This window comes from Apis mellifera, linkage group LG12 (genome assembly GCF_003254395.2).
Source record: "Apis mellifera strain DH4 linkage group LG12, Amel_HAv3.1, whole genome shotgun sequence".
NCBI lineage: Eukaryota > Metazoa > Arthropoda > Insecta > Hymenoptera > Apidae > Apis > Apis mellifera.
In genome coordinates, this window is record NC_037649.1 from 5,650,489 (window position 1) to 5,672,619 (window position 22,131).

Sequence of the window (22,131 nt, forward strand, 5' to 3'; positions counted from 1 at the left end):
CGAGGACCGGAAACCTCGATCCAACCGGCGTAATCTGGACAATTCGAGCGAACGAGGGGGGAGGGGACGGACACCGATGCTCGCGTCATTCCTCGCGTGATTTATACGACACGTCCCCGTTATAGTGCCGCTCGGCCGTAATGCAATTTTAGGGGCTGGAAGCGCAGGAAGCGACGTGGAGAGCAACACACACCACCATCCCTATCAGCTCGGATTGTATCACTGTGCTGATAGGCTAAAAAATAAGCTGGTGGAGAAAAATGTACTCGAGCCATTAATCATTTCATATATTTGTATGTACAAATATGTATACAAAAAAATATTTTGATAATTTTGATAATCATCATAAGTTATGTATGTACAATTCACAATTTCTCGTTTTTGGAAATTTAATCGTCTGCAACTTTTCATGGAAATGTATAAGTATATTTAACCGCAATAATACCCGAGATAAATTGAATTAACCGCATCTAATAGAAGATGAAGAAAAAATAAGCTGGTGGAGAAAAATGTATTCGAGCCATTAATCATTTCATATATTTGTATATACAAATATGTATATACAAAAAAATATTTTGATAATTTTGATAATCATCATAAGTTATATATGTACAATTTCTCGTAACGTTTTTCGAAATTTAATCGTCTGCAACTTTTCATGGAAACGTATAAGTATATTTAGCCGCAATAATATCCGAGATAAATTGAATTAACCGCATCTAATAGAAGATGAAGAAAAAATAAGCTGGTGGAGAAAAATATACTCGAGCCATTAATCATTTCATATATTTATATGTACAAATATGTATATACAAAAAAATATTTTGATAATTTTGATAATCATCATAAGTTATGTATGTACAATTCACAATTTCTCGTTTTTGGAAATTTAATCGTCTGCAACTTTTCATGGAAACGTATATTTAGCTGCAATAGTATCCGAGATAAATTGAATTAACCGCATCTAATAGAAGATGAAGAAAAAATAAGCTGGTGGAGAAAAATGTACTCGAGCCATTAATCATTTCATATATTTGTATGTACAAATATGTATACAAAAAAATATTTTGATAATTTTGATAATCATCATAAGTTATATATGTACAATTTCTTGTAACGTTTTTGGCAGTTTAATCGTCTGCAACTTTTCATGGAAACGTATAAGTATATTTAGCCGCAATAATATCGGAGATAAATTGAATTAACCGCATCTAATAGAAGATGAAGCGAATGGAAATGTCGCAAGGGCGATAACAATCGATGTTACCTGAATGGGTAACAAGCGTCGAAAGAGGAACGATGGAGGGAAATCTAATGGAATTAGGATTCCGATGAGCCGAGATAATGCGAAACAGGGGTGTGTTTTCTCAAGGGGGAAGCTACGGATGGAATTGCAGATTTCGAATCCCAGAAATCAGAATGGTCCCACGGAGGATATACCTAGATGTTGCAACAATTGGCGCCGATGAAATTATAGATGAAATTTGCTTGGATAAAATTTTCTCACTCAAGTCCCAATAATATTTCTAAGGGGCTAATGTCAACACCCTTTCGTCTAATGGGAAGGAGAACGAACGATAGAGATCGTTCCTTAGCGTGAAATTGATCTCATTTCCGCGCGGAATTCCAAGCACGCGAAAGAGATCGAGGAAGGGGATGAATGGTGATGAATGCAATCGAGGGAGGGGGAAGCAAGAATGGGAGGCAAGAATAAGAAAGATAATCGGTCGGCATTCCAGAAAGTTAGAAGAATCGGAGTTTACTCGATTTAGCGGGGGTGAATACCCCTCGCGTTTACCCCCTTTAATCCTCCACTCCTTCGACTTCTGCCGTTTGCCACGATCTACCCAGGTAAAATATGCATTGCCCTCGTTGAATTTGATTCTACGACGAATCGTATATAAAACCCCTTCATGAATCTTTTCATTCGAATAGCGTGACGGTGAAGGGATTGGTTGTCAAGTTTGCTGAAAAGGGCAGGTTACCCTCGACATTTGAATGACGTGAGTGAGTGAGACGTGATCGAAGGAAGTGAATACCAAGTGGAATAGAAAATTAATGAGAATTAATGAGAGAAGTAATAAATAATGAAATAGAAAATGGATAATGGTTAATTAATTCGAATTCGATAATTGTGCAATTGGTAATCGGTTGAAGAGTCAAATAATTATCCCTTGCATTTTCTCTGCATGATTCATCGAACAATACCCTTAGGAAAATTATGTGTAAATGTATTACGATAAGTTGAAAACAAATTATCGACAGGTTTATTGAACCTTAAAATCGTCTAAAATCCTTTGAGTTAATTACCTTGGGGCAAGGATATGATTGTGGTGCGTATTTCCTGAAACCAATTTAATTCTTTAGAGAATAGAATCGTTTCTCTCTCTGGTTTCAACTCTGGTGTTACCCGATCTGTGAACACAATCGAGTCAAACATATTTGCATAGGTAATCCTGACAACCTGTGGAAATCGATCGTGGAAACGAAAATATGGGAAGAGGATCGACAAGTGAAACTCTGATCGAGTTTTTATCGTGTATAGAAAAAAAAGAAAGAAAGAAAGGAAGGAAGGAAGAAATTTTTCTATATGAGAATAAAAAGAGAATTCTAATTCGTTTATTGAAAATCGACGCGCAATTGAACTGTAATTTTATAATTCTGGAAAGAAGGAAAGGCAATTTGCAGGAATTCGAGCTCGTGAAACGCGGTTAATTGCAAAATTATACAGCTCTCTGGACGTATAATCGGATATTATTGATGTTTAATCGTGAATTTGTTCGGTTTATTCGAACAACAAGGGATGGAGGAGGAAATACGATACGGGGATCGAATGAATTATTTTTCGACAATTGCGCATATTCAGCAACGAAATGCAAAATCGAACTTGTTGTTGTTATACATGGACACAAAAGGAATATTGATTAGAGTGATTTGATATGAAATTATTTGGACATTTGTCGTGAAAAATTTTACGATTATACGATACGTAACGTGGAAATTTTTTCAGAATATTATTAGCACTGATAATCGGATAATTATACGAATAATTAATTATTACGTTATATTATTATTATTATAATTTAGTTATCGTCATTATTGATTATTAATACGATATATTATTATTATAATCCGATTAATTAATGTCACGATAATAAGCATCGCATTTTTATTCTTTCAAAAATTTTTCAACGAATATTCATGAGGATCTTATGTATCCTCTTTTCATCCACATTCGCAGTGCTAATAACATTTTCAAGAATATTTGCCACAACGCAAATATCGTATTCGTTACTAACTCGAGTTATACTTTTGTAACGAATCAACAACACATACATGTATGCAATTATTATGAATATAACATTTGTGCATTGTGTTCCTGTTGTGTTCACACCATCTGTTTTGTCTACTTACATGTCTCGTGTCAGCCGCAAGTAGGGGCGTGTGTGCCTGCAACAATGAGTGCCCAGAAAATTAGACCGTGTAACCCCGAATGGAATTGTTGTTTGCTTTCTAGGGAGTTTCATGCTTGGGCAAAGACTCCGCTCATTCGTCGCCGAGGATACGGAATTCCCCCGGCTAAAGCATGCTATCATGCGAAAACACGCGTCGGGAAGGGGTCATGCAGGAGGAGCGGTAAGAGTAAATTTGCCTTGTAAATTTGACACCGGCCTTTTCCCAAAAATACTTTCTCATCGATAGGAACGAAATATCATCCCGCGATTCCACTTTGAAAGATCCACGAAACGATAATCTTCTTTAACTCCTGTTACGCCTGAATATTCAGGGACAAGTAACTTTTTTACTTAAGATCGAAATTTCAACGATTTTTAAATTGTTGTTCGACGCATTTATTATATTGATTTTACAATTTTAAGATTGATGAAATTAATTACTTAAAATCGAAAATTGGATGAAAATGATTTATAGAGATATAAGGATCGAAAGCGTGGATGAATTATCGAATTAAATTTGAAGAGAAATTTACAATTTTTTATCATTACTGGAAATCGAAAATCGAATAATATTCGGTGGTACAGATGTAAGAAGAATTGAAAACAGAGAATGCAACGATATCCACGCGTTATCGTATCGAATTTTAATTTAACGAGGTCGGCCATTAGAAAGAAACAGGATGGATAAATCGAGTAACAAAATTTTATTTGCCTCTCTGTGACGAAGAAGAAAGTCCAATAATTCGAGAAGGGATGTTCGTTTGTAGTCTCTCGAGGATCGTGTGATCACGAAACGATTTTATTCCCGTTAAATTTTCCGGACGAGCGATCCGTCTATATCCGTGGTCTCGGCTTGAAATCTTGAAAGTGGAAAGAAAGAAAGGAAGAAAAAAAAAAGAAACGTGGATTCCCTGTAGAATACCAATCCCTGTGAAATTATTTGTGTCGTGAATTTATCAGATGCCGTTCAGTTTACATGCAGCGGGAAATTCCTCGAGGAAATTTAACTCGAAAAGTTAGGAATCGCGTGTGTCCTCGTTTCCATCAATTCTTCAAAAAAAAAAAATCGATCAGAAAAATCTGACATCCTGTAATTTTTCGTTCCAATGCAATTCGAGATGTTTACATGATATTCTTTTCTCATCATTTTAATTGGTTTAATTTTAATAGAACTTTGTTGTCGTGGAAGAATTGTGTGCATATGGAAGAATAGATATGCATATGTACCTTCGCTTATCGATTTATCCTTGAACGATGTACAATATGTCGCATATGCGTATATTTTTCCACATCATTTTTAATTATACTATCTATATACACGTGTACATCATTCGTTGAAGAGAAATGACTGCAAGTGTAAATCCAAAAATTCTTGAATGAAAATTTTTTCGTCTATCTACAATATCAACAAATTTGAGTTTATTCGTTTATTTCTCATTTTTTACAACAGAATAATATATTAATTTAAAATTGTTCCATCAGAAATTTAATTTCACCATCACATAGCCCGCAAAGAAATTATTCGTATTCGAGTCTAATAAAGCAATTTGTCGAAGAACGTTTCATAAACGAAGAACACTTTGAAGAATTCCACGATTTCCCTTCCTTTCACTTCCTAAACCAATCCCCTCCGTTAAAATACTTTTTTCCTCTGATCGATGAGCCTGTCGCGAATATATCATTCTTCGTGTCGCAATCAGGGAACGATCCCCATCAACGAGAACGAGGAAGGATAAAACTGGAGGGTCTCTCGTTAAAACCGCGGTTAGAAAAAGGGGAGAGGAAGAAGTTGAACACCTTCATTTCGACGAGATGATCGAAATGAATCATCCCCCCTCCCTCCTCGTTTCCATCGCATTCCTCTCTATTCTTATCTCGTCGTTTCGTCTTTCAGCTTCAATTCTAATCGAAATTTATTGAAACTTGGAATCGATTCCGCGCACGGGGAAAACGCCACGGTGTCTACGAGTCCTTCGGGTGCCGTTGCACCGAGAATGTATTATGCTGTATGCAGGCCATTCAATTTGAACCCTTCCTCCCTCCCATTATTAAAACATTTACGACCTCGAATCCGACAATGGATGTTTATCTCGAACGTGAAATGAAACCTGCATCCGCGTAAGTCGACAGTGTCTCGAATCATTTAGAATTGACATTAACATTCGAATCGAGTTTATAAAGAGTAGGAAGAAACTTTCTCTTTCTCGAAACGAGTTAATTAATTAATTAATTAATCGCGATTTCGTTTGATTGATACGTCAAAGTGTTTTCGCGAACGCTCCTTCTGCAGGAAGTTTTGAAGGATGACGAAAACAATATCCGTGAACAAGTAAGTCGAATCGATTATTAAACAAGCAATTGCGAGACTTTGCCGAGGTTTTGAATTCGATCGTGGCGATAAATAAAAGCGGCATGAAATAACAATAGGGCGAAGAATTAGCGCGCGACGAGTAATTTCCTTCGACGAGTGCCTCCTTTCTTACTTTTGTAACGCAAGTAAGAACGAATGGAAACATCTTGCAGCGGATGGCCCAAACCTTTTACCTCCGTTTTTCCATTTCGTCGCGGGCAGAAACGACGAGAAAATTCCGATTCCGTCTGGGGAATAATTGAGCGAAAATAAAACCGGGGCGATCTTCCCCCGCAAGTCGTGGTAATCTCTGAAAAGAAAAACGGGGAGGGAGAGGTGAAAGTTCATTCAACAAGTACTCATCGATCGCGTGGAAGCCACGATGATGCAATTGCTTTGGAATATTTTTTCTTTTTTGTTATTCATGAATCCAACCAGACCGGTAAACCGAGTTTACCGCCACCCACACACTTTTCTCGATGCGTTTAACCGATGATGGAATTTCGAATCGAGCGGACATCGAAAATCGAACACGTTACAAATTGATTTCCATCGGATTTCTGGAGCAAGAGTTTTCTTTATGGGAGGGATGGGAACGATTTTAAGGGGCAATTTTAAGAGGAGAAATTCTGAAAGGGAGGAGAACGTATCTGAAGTTGCGCTAACGTTGAACAGACACTTCGTTGGGGAAGAAAGTCGATAACTAAAGGATTTTACGACGAAATCCCGCCGTTCTTGTTATTCATGGAGCTGCCACGGGAAATATGATTTGATGCACTCGAAACGTATATAAGAGACTACTAGGCACTGGGTTTTTGCCTTAAAAAAATCGTGGATAAAACGTGAATAAAAATCGTGAATATGGAATTCGTAGCATACTGTACACGTTATTTTCCTATATATATATTTTCTTCATTTATTTAAATTGTAATTATATATAAAAGAAACGTTTACGTTTCGTTGGATTGAAAAACGATTATTATTATTATATATTAATATTTTTTTTTAAAATTCTTATTTAACTTTTCTTTTTTCTTTTACAAAAATAATATATTTTTAATTTATGAGTAATTTATATAGTTAATTACGAAGTGAATACATGACATACACGGAGTTTCTTCGTAATATTTGAAATTTAAAACCTTCACGTTTTTGTACAAGTTTTTAATTAACTTTTTTTTTAATTACACGTTTGCGAGGAAAAATTTTGAATTTTAATTAGCGTTCGAAAATTGGAAGTTCTCCCCAGTTTTTCCACATCGCGGCCATCGAATTTAAATTGCAAACAAAAATTACGGGGGATGGAGATCAGCTTTCAGGTTTGAAAATTTCCGTAAACCCCGTCATATTTTTTTTTTTCGCGCAGTTCTCGAAATCCGAATTTTTCCCCGAAAATTCTACAATTTTTTTCAAATTATTCGCGTTGCTCGAATAATATTTGTGAGAAGGGAAAGGGGAAGAGATTTCTCGAGGATCGAATCGAGATTCTCTCTCCGTAAAATATACTCTCCGATTGAAGAGGAGAGTATCGGAGATACAATCTTTATTTCTCTTATCCTGTTTTTGCAACGAGTGGAGTACAGAGAGTGGAGTACACAAACAGGAAGTAACACGTTGGTACAAACGTGTTTTGTAAACAATTCAGTCGACTGCCATTTTGTTTCGCTTCAGACGATTTACACGATGATTCCATTGACTGTTTCGAACTGTTTCTGCACTGTTATTCCTCGTATCTCACCGATGAAATTCAATCTTTGGATTTTCCCCGTTGGGAGAAGCGCAACGTTCCGCAATAGTTCACAGATGAATATATACAAAAATAAAATAGAATTATCTGCGAGAGAGAGAGAGAGAAAAAGAACAAGAACGCCATTTACTTCCATCAATCGAACAAAAAGAAAGAAGGAAATTTAATCGAATTATTCTTTCTAAAATTTTACTACAACGATATTATTCCTTTTTACTTTCAAACAAGAGACGAAATTCTCCATCCGGTTTACTCTACCATGTTAATTCCATTCAATACGAAATAATCGAGTTACTCAAACAATTTGCCCTCCTTCCCAAGAAAGAAAATTAAGTTTGTCAGCAAGCAACTCTTACTCTTCTTCGATTCGTCTCCATTAACTAACTGGATTACACGATTACGCTGTGTCATCGTTTCTTGGACAAGTTAAAAAATCAAAAGGACAAAAGAAGAATTTCCATCGAAAATTCGAAGGAAACATCTGACCACACTCTTTGAGAAGAAGAAAAAAAAATGGCGAGAAAAATATGAGGTGCGTGCGTCCCCTGAATGGTAATTAATTACCATTCAGAGAACTGTCTCCGAGGAGAAGCTCTCGATACGCGGTGGAATATGAAATTCAATTAGCGAGCTCGCTTCCGCCGAGAGCCCACGAAATTGGAAGGCTCGCAACTTTCTTCTTCCACGATTTTCCGAAAAACTTTTTATCAACCTGGCGCGCATTATTCCACGAGGAATAGGGGGAATTAAACTGGAGTTCCCTCCAACATTTTTCTTTGTGTAATTAAGCTAATTTCTTGTTCCATCCTTCCTCCGGGAAGGCAAATTTATTTCTATCGAGACGCGTTTGTTTGACGCTGAATACTCGATTTATACTCGTTTATCCTCGCGAATTACGCTTGTTTTCGCGATACGATGGCGGAAAATTGGCTTTGGTTCTGGTCCAAGTCTTTGGAAAAAGACTTTTTTTTTTCGCCTATGTTTAAAGCCCTCTGTTTCGAGTCAAAGAATAAAAATAAATTTTTATCGTTTGCGATAAAAAAAAGAAAAACACGCGAGAAAATTTAAAATATCGATCTCTATTCGAATGGCAAATTATTATCGAGAGATGATTGGAAATTCCAATCAGTGTGAATCATATTTTCTGAAAATCACTTACGTTCTTTCTTTATCGTTTAAATTTTCAGCTGATAAGTCAAGTATTTCGATAATTTGGTAATGATTTCTGACCAATTATCAACTTGCAGTAATGTAAAACGTGATTCAAGACAAGGGTTGTTTAATAATTTAATTAATTTAATAATTATCAACGCGTTGCATGATTAAATGAAACTCACAGTGAAAATAATCATTGAGAAATATTTATCAAAAATTAAAACTCGATATTCAATCATCAATGCGTTTCGTTTCTCACAAATATTCACAGTAAATAAATACATTTAGGATACATTGACTCAGGAAATTATCGTGTTTTGCCTCTGATAAGCATTAGATAAATATTATCTCGTATTATGCAAATGATAAATTACACGTTTTAAAGATTTCCGTGGAAACCAGTTTAATCGCGGATTAGAAATAATAATAATAAAAATTATTTACAGTTACGAGACGATATAATTATACGACTTCGTCTCTTTTTTTTTTTTTTCTTAATAATTTCTTCCATTAATTCTTAAAATCAATCATTCTTCGAAATATATCAATGTCGATTTAACTTTGACGTAAGTTTTTAATTCCATATTTATTTCTAAACGAATAAATCGAGAGCAGAGAGTTTGGATTTCTTTAACGTTTCATTTTCTTTTTTTCTTTTTTACAGGCAGAAGAAGATCGCGGCGGAAAATCTGGGAATGCAAACAAAGGACCGAAGAAACCGCGATCGTTTCATCGTTAATACAACTTTGAAACGCCTCGGGTGGGAAAGTCGTTTCCTTAGAAAATCGAATGATTCGAATTCGGCTACACATTTACACATTTATGGAATATCGATTTCTTCCCTCGCGGTGGGGGGGAAGACAGTCTCGAAGCTTTCGTAGAATTCGCCGAAGACTAAATTCAAGCCCAAGGGCTGCCATCGTGTCAAAGCCGTCGAATCGTAGTCGCAAATTTTAAATTCGATCCAACAGATAACGATACAATAGGCTCTTCTTTTTATCTCTTTGACGAACTGATAATATCGAAAAGTTTATACTATATATATTTATATATATTTTTAGCAATAAGATAAAGATTTAAAGATCTAATCGGAAAAATGACGTATTCGAAATTTAAAAAGAAGGAACACTGCGTGAGAACGAAGAAAATCCACGTTGTTCAATTTCATTAAAAAAAGTATCAGAGTTCAAAGTTTCGCGGAAAACATTTCATTACGCGGGATGAAACGTTGGATATGGAAAAATTCGCGAAAAATTCATAAATTCTCTAAACGACTTTGCAAAATAGTGAACAGCACCAGCTGTGCTGACATCCGCAAAGCTTTTGATCGGATTTAGAGGTTGGAGAACTTTCGCCAAGCTTGCGGTGACGAAAAAGTCAAAAAGTACATCAAAGACGAGACGAAGCTTTGGTCGGACGGGTTCAGTTTCTTTCTTTTTCTTTTTCAAAACGCGACGAAAAGAATGAATAAAAGAACGCGTAATTAAATTTCTCGCTGGAAATTTTAATCGTGAATAATTGTCGTGTGTGGTCGAAGAAACAGGTTACTTTTTTGCGACTATAAAAATATTAATCGTAGAATTTAAAGGTCATCAAATTGCAAATTGGAAAATTTTATGAAATTTTTATGAAAAGGGGAAACGTGGGTAACAACTTATTAATGTATATATTTAAATTGTGATATAGAATTTTAAAAATTTATACAATTTTGCACACATAATCCCCCTATTCTGGGAAAGTTGCATATGGAAATATCCAATGAATTATTAATCCTACATTATTCTAATAGATGTTATCAATATTTCAGATTCCTGGAACTGGATTGCATGACACTGCCAGATAAGAAAAATAACAATTTTCATTATACGGTATAATACACGCATACAAGCTTAATCTCCTGGATGATCCAGGAGATTTACGTGGGATTAACGCGAGATAAAATCCAATAATTGATCAAAGAATTTTAATCCCCGGAATTGAAAATAAAGCCCATCAAATTATTCCACGAAGTTAAACTAAATTTTTCAATGGAAACGGAAGAAGAAGAACGGACAAATTTGCTTTTGAACCAGTACAGGGTCCACCCTTTTTTACACCTGGTAAAAAAATTCCACCTACACCGAGACTTTTGTTCAGCTTCGTGACAAAATCCTCCTATCCTATGGCAGGGATAAAAAAAAAAAAAAATTGAAGTAGAAGGAGAGAGAGAGAATTATACCCGGACATTTTTCAAATCTACAGCAAGGATTTAGCTACGTGCCTTTTCCGTTTCGAGGGATGAACCATATTTTATTCCCGAACTTGTTCCCCGAGTTTTAAAGTCTTTCTTGAACACGTACGAATGGCGCCAAGAGTAGAAATTTTGCGAAAATCCGAGAAGAATCTCGTAATTTTGTTCCCTTTTTTCTTTTTTTCTAAAAAAAAGTTATGCAAATATAAAAAGCAGATAATTCTTACGAATCTTACGTGTGGACGAAGATCGATAACGAGGCAAAGTTATTTTATCACGCCACGCAATCAGCCAACGATGGCCGAAAGATAAAAGAAGAAAAAAAAAACTGTTCCATTAAATTCATTCTTATCGCCACTCAACCCGCGATAAACCGAAAGAATCTATCGAGAAAAGCTCACGAAGAGTTCACGAACGACCACGATCCTTGTCAATTATCGGTAGAAAGGAGATGAGTTAAATCGATTAGAGTCAAGTCGGCCGTCCTAGACGGTCCTCCCTCCTCCTCCTTCTCTTCCTCTTCCTCCTTCTCCTCCTCCTTCTCCTCCTCCCTCCCACCGTAATTGAAAGTTTCCTTCAATCAGCGATACAGGAAACCATCTCGATGAAGAAATCATCTCGCCGACGTTACGTTCGTTTCCACATCGGTTCTCCTCGGCGAATTTTCTTTTCGTTTTTATATACACCGAGTTATCCGTTCTTAATCTACAGTGCCAAGGTTGAAAGAACTCGATTTTACGAGAAAAAAGATTTTGTATTTCTTATCGATCGCGTTACAAGTATTAATGTAAAGTTAATGGAAATATAAGATTAATATTGAAAATATTATATTATATGTTAAAGAGGAAAGATTATAATATTTGAGCTTAATAGCAGAGATGAAAAGAATTTTTGCACCTTAAGAAACATAAGTTTAGAAAAAATTAATTCAAATGCGAATTGCATGTGAATAATCACGAATAGAATTCAAAGAAAACGATAGTGGTTTACCATAAATAACGGTGAAACGACTAGCTATCGAGAACAAGTCGAATCAGTAATAATTCCTCTTTTATGCAACCGATTTGTCTCTCCATCATCACCTTGTTCACGAGCAAACAAAGAGACAAACGGAGAGAAAATAAAACGAGATTCTGAGCAGCCAATATTCACAACATAATTGTCAATCATTGAACAATAACGAAATAAAGAATCAAAGTTTGGAACAAAGGATGGAATTTTATTCGATTCGAAGAATAAGTGAAAACAGGATCATCTCTCGTCGATATATCATCAATCAATTGGACAATTATCATTATGATTAATTTTCCTTCGAATAGAAATTCATAATACTTACAAAACGAAAAACCGATACTCATCACTTCAATCTATTCAACGCACACATACACATGTGAGAAGGAAAAGAACATGAAATATCCGGTATCCTTGCGACAATTGCACAATTTAATCGAGTTAATTTAATTCGATCACCATATCGATCATCTTTTTTTTCTTTTTCGTTCGTTAATTATGACAACACACCTATATACCCGGATATCGAATAAACAATTGGATATTTAATACTTCCACTGTACAAAGGATTTAATTCTCGAATGATCGTGTAACAAAGGATATTTCGGATATGCCTGAATTTCGATGAAATTTAGCGGTCGGATAATTGTACACTCGCAATAAACGAAATTGCCAGTTTAATTGCAGAGAAAAATCTTTGAAATTTGGAAAGCATGCAACGGTATATATTCAGGTAGCAGAATCCTCTTTTTAATAGTAGAAATCTTTTCTTTTTTTTTTTCTTCCATTCCTTTCTATTCCTTTCCCGCCAATTTTTATGAATCTTATTTCAATTTAAAATTATATTCATCGCACGTTTTTCCTTTATTTGCAAACCTATCATAACGATTTTAAAATTTCTCTCCATACTTTTTTCAAAAACGATTACATCCTGCAGAATTTCGTTCGAATCAACCGCGAGATGCATTCCGTAATCCCACTGCCGTTTATCGAGACAGCATCGGGAAAATTCAAGCGGTATCATTACACGAATTCCAACGGATAGTTGGACGGCGAGCAAAACCGACAAATATTCCTTCTCGGAGGAACGAGTCGTGGATCGAGGAACAGGTCCGTGAGAGATAAGTCCCCCTGTTACAAGTGGATGGTTACGGAACAATGAATGCGGAAGGAGAGAAGAGGCAGAGAAAAGGTCAGAGAGCCCGGCGGCTTGGTATTGGCTGCTCTCCTCGAGGCAGCAGCCTGGTCACTGTCCGGCCCGGTGAAATACGTCCGTGAATACGAACGGCCGTCCATTTGTCGCTTGTCCGTACGTCTCCCTACGTCCGTTACCCCCCCAAAAGCTGGCCGTCGAGGGCGCCTTCTCCGGCAACCCCCGAACCGACTACCCTCTCCCTCCCTCTCCATTTCTCAGCAGGTTCAATTTAACGAGAATTGGGCTGCCATGCACACACCCACGAAACCATTCATACGGATTTACCTCGGTTGTCGATAACCGTGCAAGACTCTCTCGCAACTTTCGCACGGCTCCAACGTGTTTTTCCTTGCCGCCCTCCCAATCTCGGGGAAGAGTTCTCCACGGGAACTTGGGGCAACGTTATGGAAACTTGGTTCTCGCGGTCGGCTCAGAAAATCCACTCCTCTTGCCGCGATTCTCGCGTGTAAGAACTTAAATGGCTCGCTTGTATGCGCGATAGGATTATGGGTGGATTATAATTTGCGAGTCTCTATCTAGTCTTTATGTTTTCACCGGGTGCAGAATTATTTTCGAAGTTTCTGATTAATTATTATTAGTTCAAATTGGTTTTTCCATATTGGTGGGGAGAGAGAGAGGGATATATATATTATATATAAAGATTTCTTTTTTGTTTAAAGGTGAATGTATTCTCGTGAGAAAGAATGGAATATTTTCACGGAGTGCACAATTATTTTCGAAGTTTCTGATTAATTATTATTATTTCAAATCGGTTTTTCCATATTGGTGGGGAGAAAGAGGGATGCATATATATAAAGATTTCTTTTTTGTTTAAGGGTGAATATAATCTCGTGAGAAAGAATGGAATTTTCACGGAGTGCACAATTATTTTCGAAGTTTCTGATTAATTATTATTAGTTCAAATTGGTTTTTCCATATTGATGGGGAGAGATATATATATAAAGATTTCTTTTTTGTTTAAGGATGAATGTATTCTGGTGAGAAAGAATGGGTCGCGTAAAATCGATGGGTTGGTAATATGTTAACAGTGGAACTGAGAGAGTGGAAATGGACGATTGTGAGAGGGAACGGAAGGTCCAGCAAACGTGGTGGCTTAGTGGCAGTTTCCTTCATCCTGGCCATTACTCAACGACTTAGAGCTTCTTGCATTCGAGTAGCAATGGCTCGTCTACTCGACAGTCGGAAAAATAAGTTTTATCAGTGAGGAGGGACACATCAAACTCGTTCGAGCGTTGCCCCCATACGATTCTTTTTGGATTTTTAAGCTCTGAAAGGTTGACGGGCTTACTACTTCTGTATTACGTAAAGAAGGAGAGAAATACCTGAGTGAATCTATATCACGGTCAACGAGGGAATGCAACAAAAAAGAGCAGATATGTTTTTTAAACGTTTTTCAATTATTACATGTAAAAGAAAAAGTGTTTTATATTGCAGATTGAACGAAACACGAGCGATTTAACTCGAAGAATTTTAGATATCTACGGAAAATATATTTCTCAATTAATGGAATAATAAATCAATAAATTGTATTAACTTTTACATAATCATTGTCGACAAAAAAGTATCCACTTTTTTAAAAATGTGAAAAAGTTGAAACAAAACGGAAGTTGATGAACAACGAAACTGTCTTTCGTGATTCCAAATTCGTGATCTACGATAATTTGAATTATTGAAAGCGTGTAATACGATTCTTATTTAGCAAGAATTAAGCGAACGAGAGGAATCGTCGTGAACAAAGTCGAGGACAGTGATGCAACGCTTTTAGACGCGCGATAAATTGGATCGTTTTCCCTCAGAGACTCTATCTTGCTACAAACTTGACTTTTTTCTCCCTTCCTTTGCCCCTCGAACTCTCAAAGCGTGCCTGGGAAATGTACGGCCCTGGGAATCGTCCCGTCACTTCGCTACTTGGAACGCTAACGATCCAAGCCAAGCTTGTTGTCTAAAAGCAAAACGATAATCGTAAACGGCACCTCGATGGAATGTGACCAGGCTGCGCTTCCATTCCTCGTTTCATTCGATTTCTATATATATATATGGTAATAAAAACTCGATAAACACTTGGAAATTTTAATTGATATCAATGTTTTCGACAGAGGTGAGGAAAAATTGGGACGTCCAAATTGGGCGAGTGAAAGCGTAGGTGTGCGACAAAAATTTTTATGAGAATAAGGGGAGAATATATGGAAAAGGAGAAGAGAAAAGGAACGAAAGAAAAAAAGTTGTTTTTCAAATTGGATTAAAAGGAAGAGAAATTCAGAAAAGTTAGGAAAGGAGAAAATATAGGAGAGAAGAAATAAATATAAGACGAAAGAAGGACGTGAGATCGTAAAGAAATATGAAACAGGAGAGGATTTAGAAAAAAGAAAAAAGAATAAGAAAACAGAGAGATAAATTCACGGATAAAATGATTCGAAAAAAAACTGAACTTTTAAATCGATGAAAATCTCCATCCGTGACCTGATAATTCTGTTCAATAGAGATCACGTATCGTTGTACGAGTTATAACATTAAAGCAGACGCATCATCGGCCAAATTACGATGCGCATTCAACGCGAAATAATGGATAGAAAGTTGCTCCAGCTAGACCAGAAGGTATACAATGGCATTAAGATTCAAGTGGAACAGTTTACGGAAACTCTCCGCGGGCCAATCAGAAAATAAGACATAACGGTGTCGTCGTATGTATTATTCATAACGTCTCTTCACCGATTGTAACTGCGTCCCATTGAAAATTCAAGGCGATTCATGAAAATACACTTTCCATCCGACATTATCATCGATTCAAAAGGATCGTTTATGATAACCATATCGTATCAGAATTCGTTTGGACAAACCGAAAAAAAAAAAAAGGAAAGAAATTTACATAAATTCCATCTAACGTGAATTTAAAAAAAAAGAAATAAATGAATTCGAAATAAATAAATCGCAATAATATAATGGAATATTGGACAGGAAAAAAACAATTGCAAATTAAGGTGTAACCAGGAGAGGCGTGTACGAGAGCAAAGGGGTTGCAAAAGACAAAGCGTAAGAGAAAGAGGTCCGCCACGAGGGGGGACGGAGGTATAGAGTGGAAAAGACAAAGCGAGGCAACGGGGAGAGGTGGAGGAGGGGGGGAAGGAAATAAGAGAAAGATCGTGGTGTCTGGCACGAAACCTATGGAGCCGGCAGCCTGCCGTGAAACACTCCATTCAATGGCGTTTGGTCCTCAGCTGGGGGTGGGCGAAAGGTTCTTAGGGTATGGAGGCAACGTGTGCAAGTTATACGACTCAACATTCGGCGCACACTGCTCGAGCCGAGGTTTGCGGGACAACCTTCACTTCCACAACCACCTCCGAGGGAAGGTCGACCGAGGGAGGTCTGTATTTGACGGGAATAAGAGAAGCGTCAGAGGTCGGCGATTCTCAACCGGACCATTCCGTATCGTCTTTCGATAATCGTTACATGCACGTAACGCGATCGGCTTAATTATTTCCATTCATCGATGGATCAAAATATCTTTTCGATATTATGATATTATTTTAGAGAAGAAAATTGTATTAAATATACATCGATTTGTGTCTGTATAATTGAAAAGAAGAATTTAAATTGTCGAAAAATCAGAGAGGAGTTAACGAAATTCCGAGAAAAAAAGTAGATATAAAATGAATGTGATTGTAAATGAGAAAAAACGATGAATTTTTTTTTTAAATAGAAAAATAAATCATATCGAAGATCGTTCACTCGAGATGAAGATGATTCACTAATAATTAGAAATAGTAACGTTGGACGGTGGGTCCATCTATACGTAATCGATATTTTAAAATTCCGACGAATTAAAATAGAATTCTTACACCGCGCACAAATTGGACTTCGTTCGAGGCGAAATGGAACACTGAGTCAACAGCGAAGCGTGAAATTATTTCTGTTTTCCGATTATCTACCTTGTCGTTCAATCTGCCTGCTGCGACGGTAATAAATTTATTGCGATGTTTCGTCAGCACAACTACAGCTGTTCGAAGAGGAGAAACGCTTCTTTTCGAGATGATCGTCACACATGACGAGCAATGTAAAGTGTCCTCCGCAGAGCGACTAGCAGATCGGATGCGCTTCGAGGATTCGAGACGCTGTTTCGAGGATGTCGTACAGCTTGCAACTATCGTGTATTTTGCACGAAGGTCGTATCCAATTACAGGGTGTGTGTGGTATGCATACAATTTACACGAATGATATATACACACACACGTACAGATGTTACATAATCTGTCTTGCTCTCACGCATTACTTGCAGAACACGTCGCAACGTGTTATATACGTACCGAAAGAAGGAAACGCATACATGCATGCATTCCTCCATCCGAGACACTTTAATTCTCAATTGACTGTTAATCCATGTCAATTATCATCGATTTGTTTATCGTGATTTCGTAATATCGTAATGCAATGTCAAATGGGTCGAGACAGCCTTCGCTACGTTATCGAATAGCATGATATAATTGAATTAAATGATCCGGGCTATGTATTATCGTGTGAGCAAATCGCTTGAAAGAAATCGCAAGGCCAATTTTCTGCAGGATTATGGGGAATTATTCCACGAAATTAACTGAAATAGATTGGAGAAGTTACGGATTGTTACGAATAAATAAGTACTTGTCGACATTTTATAGAACGATTGATACATAATGTAAATTATTATTATATAAAATATAATGTAGTAAAATAAAAGTGAGAAATTTAATAGAATTCATTAACAAATAAATTGTAACGATTAAATCATTATAATTATGAATTCTCTTCTTCTTTTTTTCTTCTTTTTCTTGGATTCGTTTCAAGATAAATTTTCGAGAAGAAAAACTTGCTATAAAATAAACGAGAGGAATGCCTAAAGGCTTGGTTTACTGTGTACAACAAAAGCGAGGATCTAAATATTGGTTGAAACGCGGAGGCCTCCATCAAGTCCGAAAATTCCGCGGTAAAATTGTTTCGGTGTTCGTAAACTTTGAAAAGCTTACATGAAGCCACAATGGCCAGGTTGACTTAGGACCGACGAAGCTGCTCGAACGTGTCGAAATCGGTTGCCAATGTAAACTGCACGTTTACGACACTCGATAAAGCTTTCTAACACGTCGTTGATTTCGCGAGGGAAAATAAATATGGACACCATCGGAGTTTAATCGGACTTGTCCACTTCCGGAAGAATGTTTTATGGATCTAAAGATGGACATTGTCTACAAATCTTGATAGAAATCTTACGAATCTTGATAGAAATATCGGTGGAGGAAAGAATTAATAAAATTTCGTGAAACAGATATTAATTCTGCAATGAAATCGAATTTATAGAACGAGATACTTGTAAATATAAAATATGTATAATCCTCTCAAGTTCAAAGTTAAATAGAGGTTCGATATAAATGAAGACTTTTTTCTTTTTTAAGAATTTTCCAATAAAATAAAACGTATACTTTGAACTGTCTGTACCATTCAATGAAAACGAAATGGTGCAACGAAGTTATTTACGGTCTATGGTTTCTCCTCTGAATCCTCGTTTCTCTTCTCTTTATACCAAACAGTCTCGAGACCTCTGGAAGTTATTCCACGTTTCCTTATCGTATGAAACGTTCGAGAAATCAAGGAGAAAAATGGTCCAACGGTTTTCAACGGCAATTCCCTCACAATTCCTCTAACTTCGCAACCTTTCCCTCCCATTTTCTATCCTCGAGTTTCCTTTTCCCCCACTTTCTCGCCTTTTCCTTTCTTCTCCTCTCGACGAAAGGAGCCGTGGAAAGGAGCAGATACGATGTTAGAAAAAACGTCGTGCATTCAAAGCATAATGCTCGTTATCGAACGACAATGATATTATACGTGAATCGAAGAAGCTCTTTTCCCTTTTCGAAGTTAATAACGAAAAAAAGAAATGTGGAAAATATTGATTTTCCTTGCAGAAAAATTGTAAAAAGGTGAAATATATGTAATAAAAGTGTCGAGACATTTGGAATCATTCATGGAAATCACACGAATGAATCCTACGTGTGAAGATGAAAATAAAAATATATCCAATTTCATGTGATAATAGAATAAACGTTCGAAACGAATCGAAGACTATATGCACGAAGAAAATATAATTATATCAGCTGAAAGAAATGTACAGCTTAATTTCACGGTCTATTGTATATCTATTATATATCTACAATAAATGGATTAGAATCGCATCAATTTTTATTCACATCATAGATATATCACTCGTAAATAATTCTTATCCGAGATTGATGTCGTATTTGTTACGCTCACAACGTATATAATTTTATGCGATAAATTATTATTCATTACAGTAACACGTGATATCTCTGAATACATGTATGACTAAACTCATTATCTTTCGACATCAAAATCAAAATTAAAATTCGCACATGTATAAGAATCACATTGTTCTGATTCTTTATTATCATTAGCATTATTAATTGAGTCCAATAATTATGTACTTTTCAATCGTCTTTTCTCAGTCAAAGTCTCTCTTATATAACTTATCTCGAATTTACAATTCTAACTCGTACATTGGTGTCAACTATTCGAGGCTAATAAAGAGAACGAAAATTGTCGAAGCCTTTTCTTTCTTTTTTCAATACTATTTAATAATATAAAAGATTTTTTAAACGAAAAAGTAGAATAGTGATTGCATGATGATCATTATAATAGAATCGAAAAACTTAAATATAATTCCTAAAAATAGTAATATATTCGAAATATGACAAGTCATATTTTATTAATATTGCGATTTCTTTGTGACTCACCGTATCTAGATTGAATAAGCTCGAGACCTTTTTCAGGAATCCGTCCTGCGACTTCTTCTTTCTTCTGGTGGTCATCCTCCTCCGTATCAAATCGATCTCCGTTCGATGTAAATTAATCCAATTAATCCGAACGCTTCAGATAACGCCGAGCCACATATTTTTCCCGTGGAATTCGCGGAAACCACACTTCACCGAAACAGGAAGCAAAGTTCGCGATAAAATTGATTTCCGTTTTATAAATTCGTTCGTACAGAAGGAATTGTGGCAAAATTTCGATCGATTCCTTTAATTAATATTACTAGAGAATTTTTCATGAAAAATGCTCGATAAAAATTAAACAGATTGATCACGTTAACATGTATTATCGCGCTATATTTAAACTGATTTAAATATAATCATATGATGAGCAATTATAATATTGTACTTTTTCCTTGTAAAAGATTTTGCTCGAGAGTTTAACGTACTGGTGCAACGTGAAAGTGTCTCGACCGCTTGAAAACTCAATCTAATGAGGAAACACGAGAACCGTTGCATAGACCAGTAATTTTATATGCGTCAAATACATCATAGATTCGAAGTCGCGATTACGGTGACACGGAGTCGTATTATACTTCCCTAGCGGCCTATTTCTTGCGGGCCCGTGCCGCATTTATATCTCACGCAAGTGCAACCTAATTGATAAAAGCCAGGGACGTCGGCCCGTCCTACTTAGGTCGGTTAACCCGAATCGCTTGGCAAATAACGCGGGAAATTATTTGATCGTCGTCACGTGCTGTTGGTGGACATTATGTAATGAATAATCAGTGGTGATGATGAATCGTTGCGTATATATGTACACATAAGGTGTGTAAACTCGTATAATTTCTTATACGAAGTAGAAAAATATTCGAAAAGGAATTACGATTGTAATAATTTTTATAATTCGATGAAAATATCGTTGAAAATATTTCGAAGAAAGAATTTAACGACGAGAAAGCAATTTAACCATTTGGATCGCGCGCCATCTACTTCGAAATCGATTGTTATCGATTTTTCATATTCATGAGAGAAACGATAAAAAAAAAAAAAAAAAATAAACGTCGCGATTATTTCCAAGGTAAAGTTTATAAAACGATATACAGTCACGCTATCACGTAGACCGAAAATTTAAATACGAGCAAAGGTTAGTAGATGCTCCGTAAAGAGAATGCATTCTCCGATTCGACCGGTGAACTCCTGGACGATCGATCAGTGAAAGTATGGAGTGCAAAGTGGCACACGAACCTTGTTTGACTTGATATCTGTCGATATACGTGCACGTATTTTTCTGAACATAAGGTAAAAACCAATTCTACGCTCCCACGAAAACTATGTATAAGCTTCCCTCTTTACGTAGTCGTGTACACACTTGTGTATTACGTATGTGTACACACGAGTACGCTTATATCGTAAACAGGTTGTCCGTCCGTCTCACTCTAGTGCGCGCTAAGCGTACTCCTGTGCAGCGTACCGTGACGAATGACGACGCGGATAAGGAAACCCACGATTGTGAACCTTTGATTTCCACGTGGACATACGCTTCACGCACACGTTATCAATCATTATGCGTTCATTATTTCGATAAAAAAGAAAAATCTTAAATTATCCAACGTGAACGATTCGTTCGTGAAAATAAAACAATAAAGTGTCAAATATACTTTAAAGAAATGAAATACATAGTACTGTTATATCTCGCGTATATCCTTCATACAGAATATATGTATAACCTATTCATAACTTATAACGGAGAAGAACCGTAATGTAAACTTTTTAATTCGTTTCCGAAAATATTTGAATTGTGCGAAAAACAATGTGCATTAAAAATAAGAAAAATTCCGAATTTCCAATTGCCACGTATTCCTTCTGTATTGCCCGCCAAAAAAAAAATATAAAGAAGACTTCCTATTTAGGTGCGTAAACGTCACTTTACCTCTGAAGGAAGATCACTGATTCACACAGAACACATTTAGATGATAACGAGCAGACTTATTTGTATACACCAACACTACACTTTTATCCAACGCTAGTTGAAAATCACCATGTACTAGACGCCCCTGCACGCACGATTCTCGCATTCCATGAGAAACACGAACACGCTCACACAGATACGAAACAGGTTGCTTCTCGTTCATCCGTCTCACTTCAGAACGAATTTCTACCGCCAATCCGGGCCACGATA

General features: G+C 36.5%; 1 protein-coding gene across 14 annotated transcripts in view; it reads right to left on the reverse strand.

Moving 5' to 3' along the window:
• The window catches only part of LOC724292 (disks large 1 tumor suppressor protein), a 457,694-nt gene that overhangs the window by 100,135 nt on the left and 335,428 nt on the right, over positions 1-22,131 (reverse strand). For 12 of the 14 annotated variants that reach the window (XM_026444421.1, XM_026444422.1, XM_026444412.1 and 9 more), the window contains one exon: positions 3,415-3,450. The exons of the other annotated variants lie outside the window; for them this stretch is intronic. In XM_026444421.1, the coding sequence (XP_026300206.1) occupies positions 3,415-3,450 (36 nt within the window). The remainder of the gene's footprint in view (positions 1-3,414; positions 3,451-22,131) is intronic. 14 annotated transcript variants of the gene reach the window in all.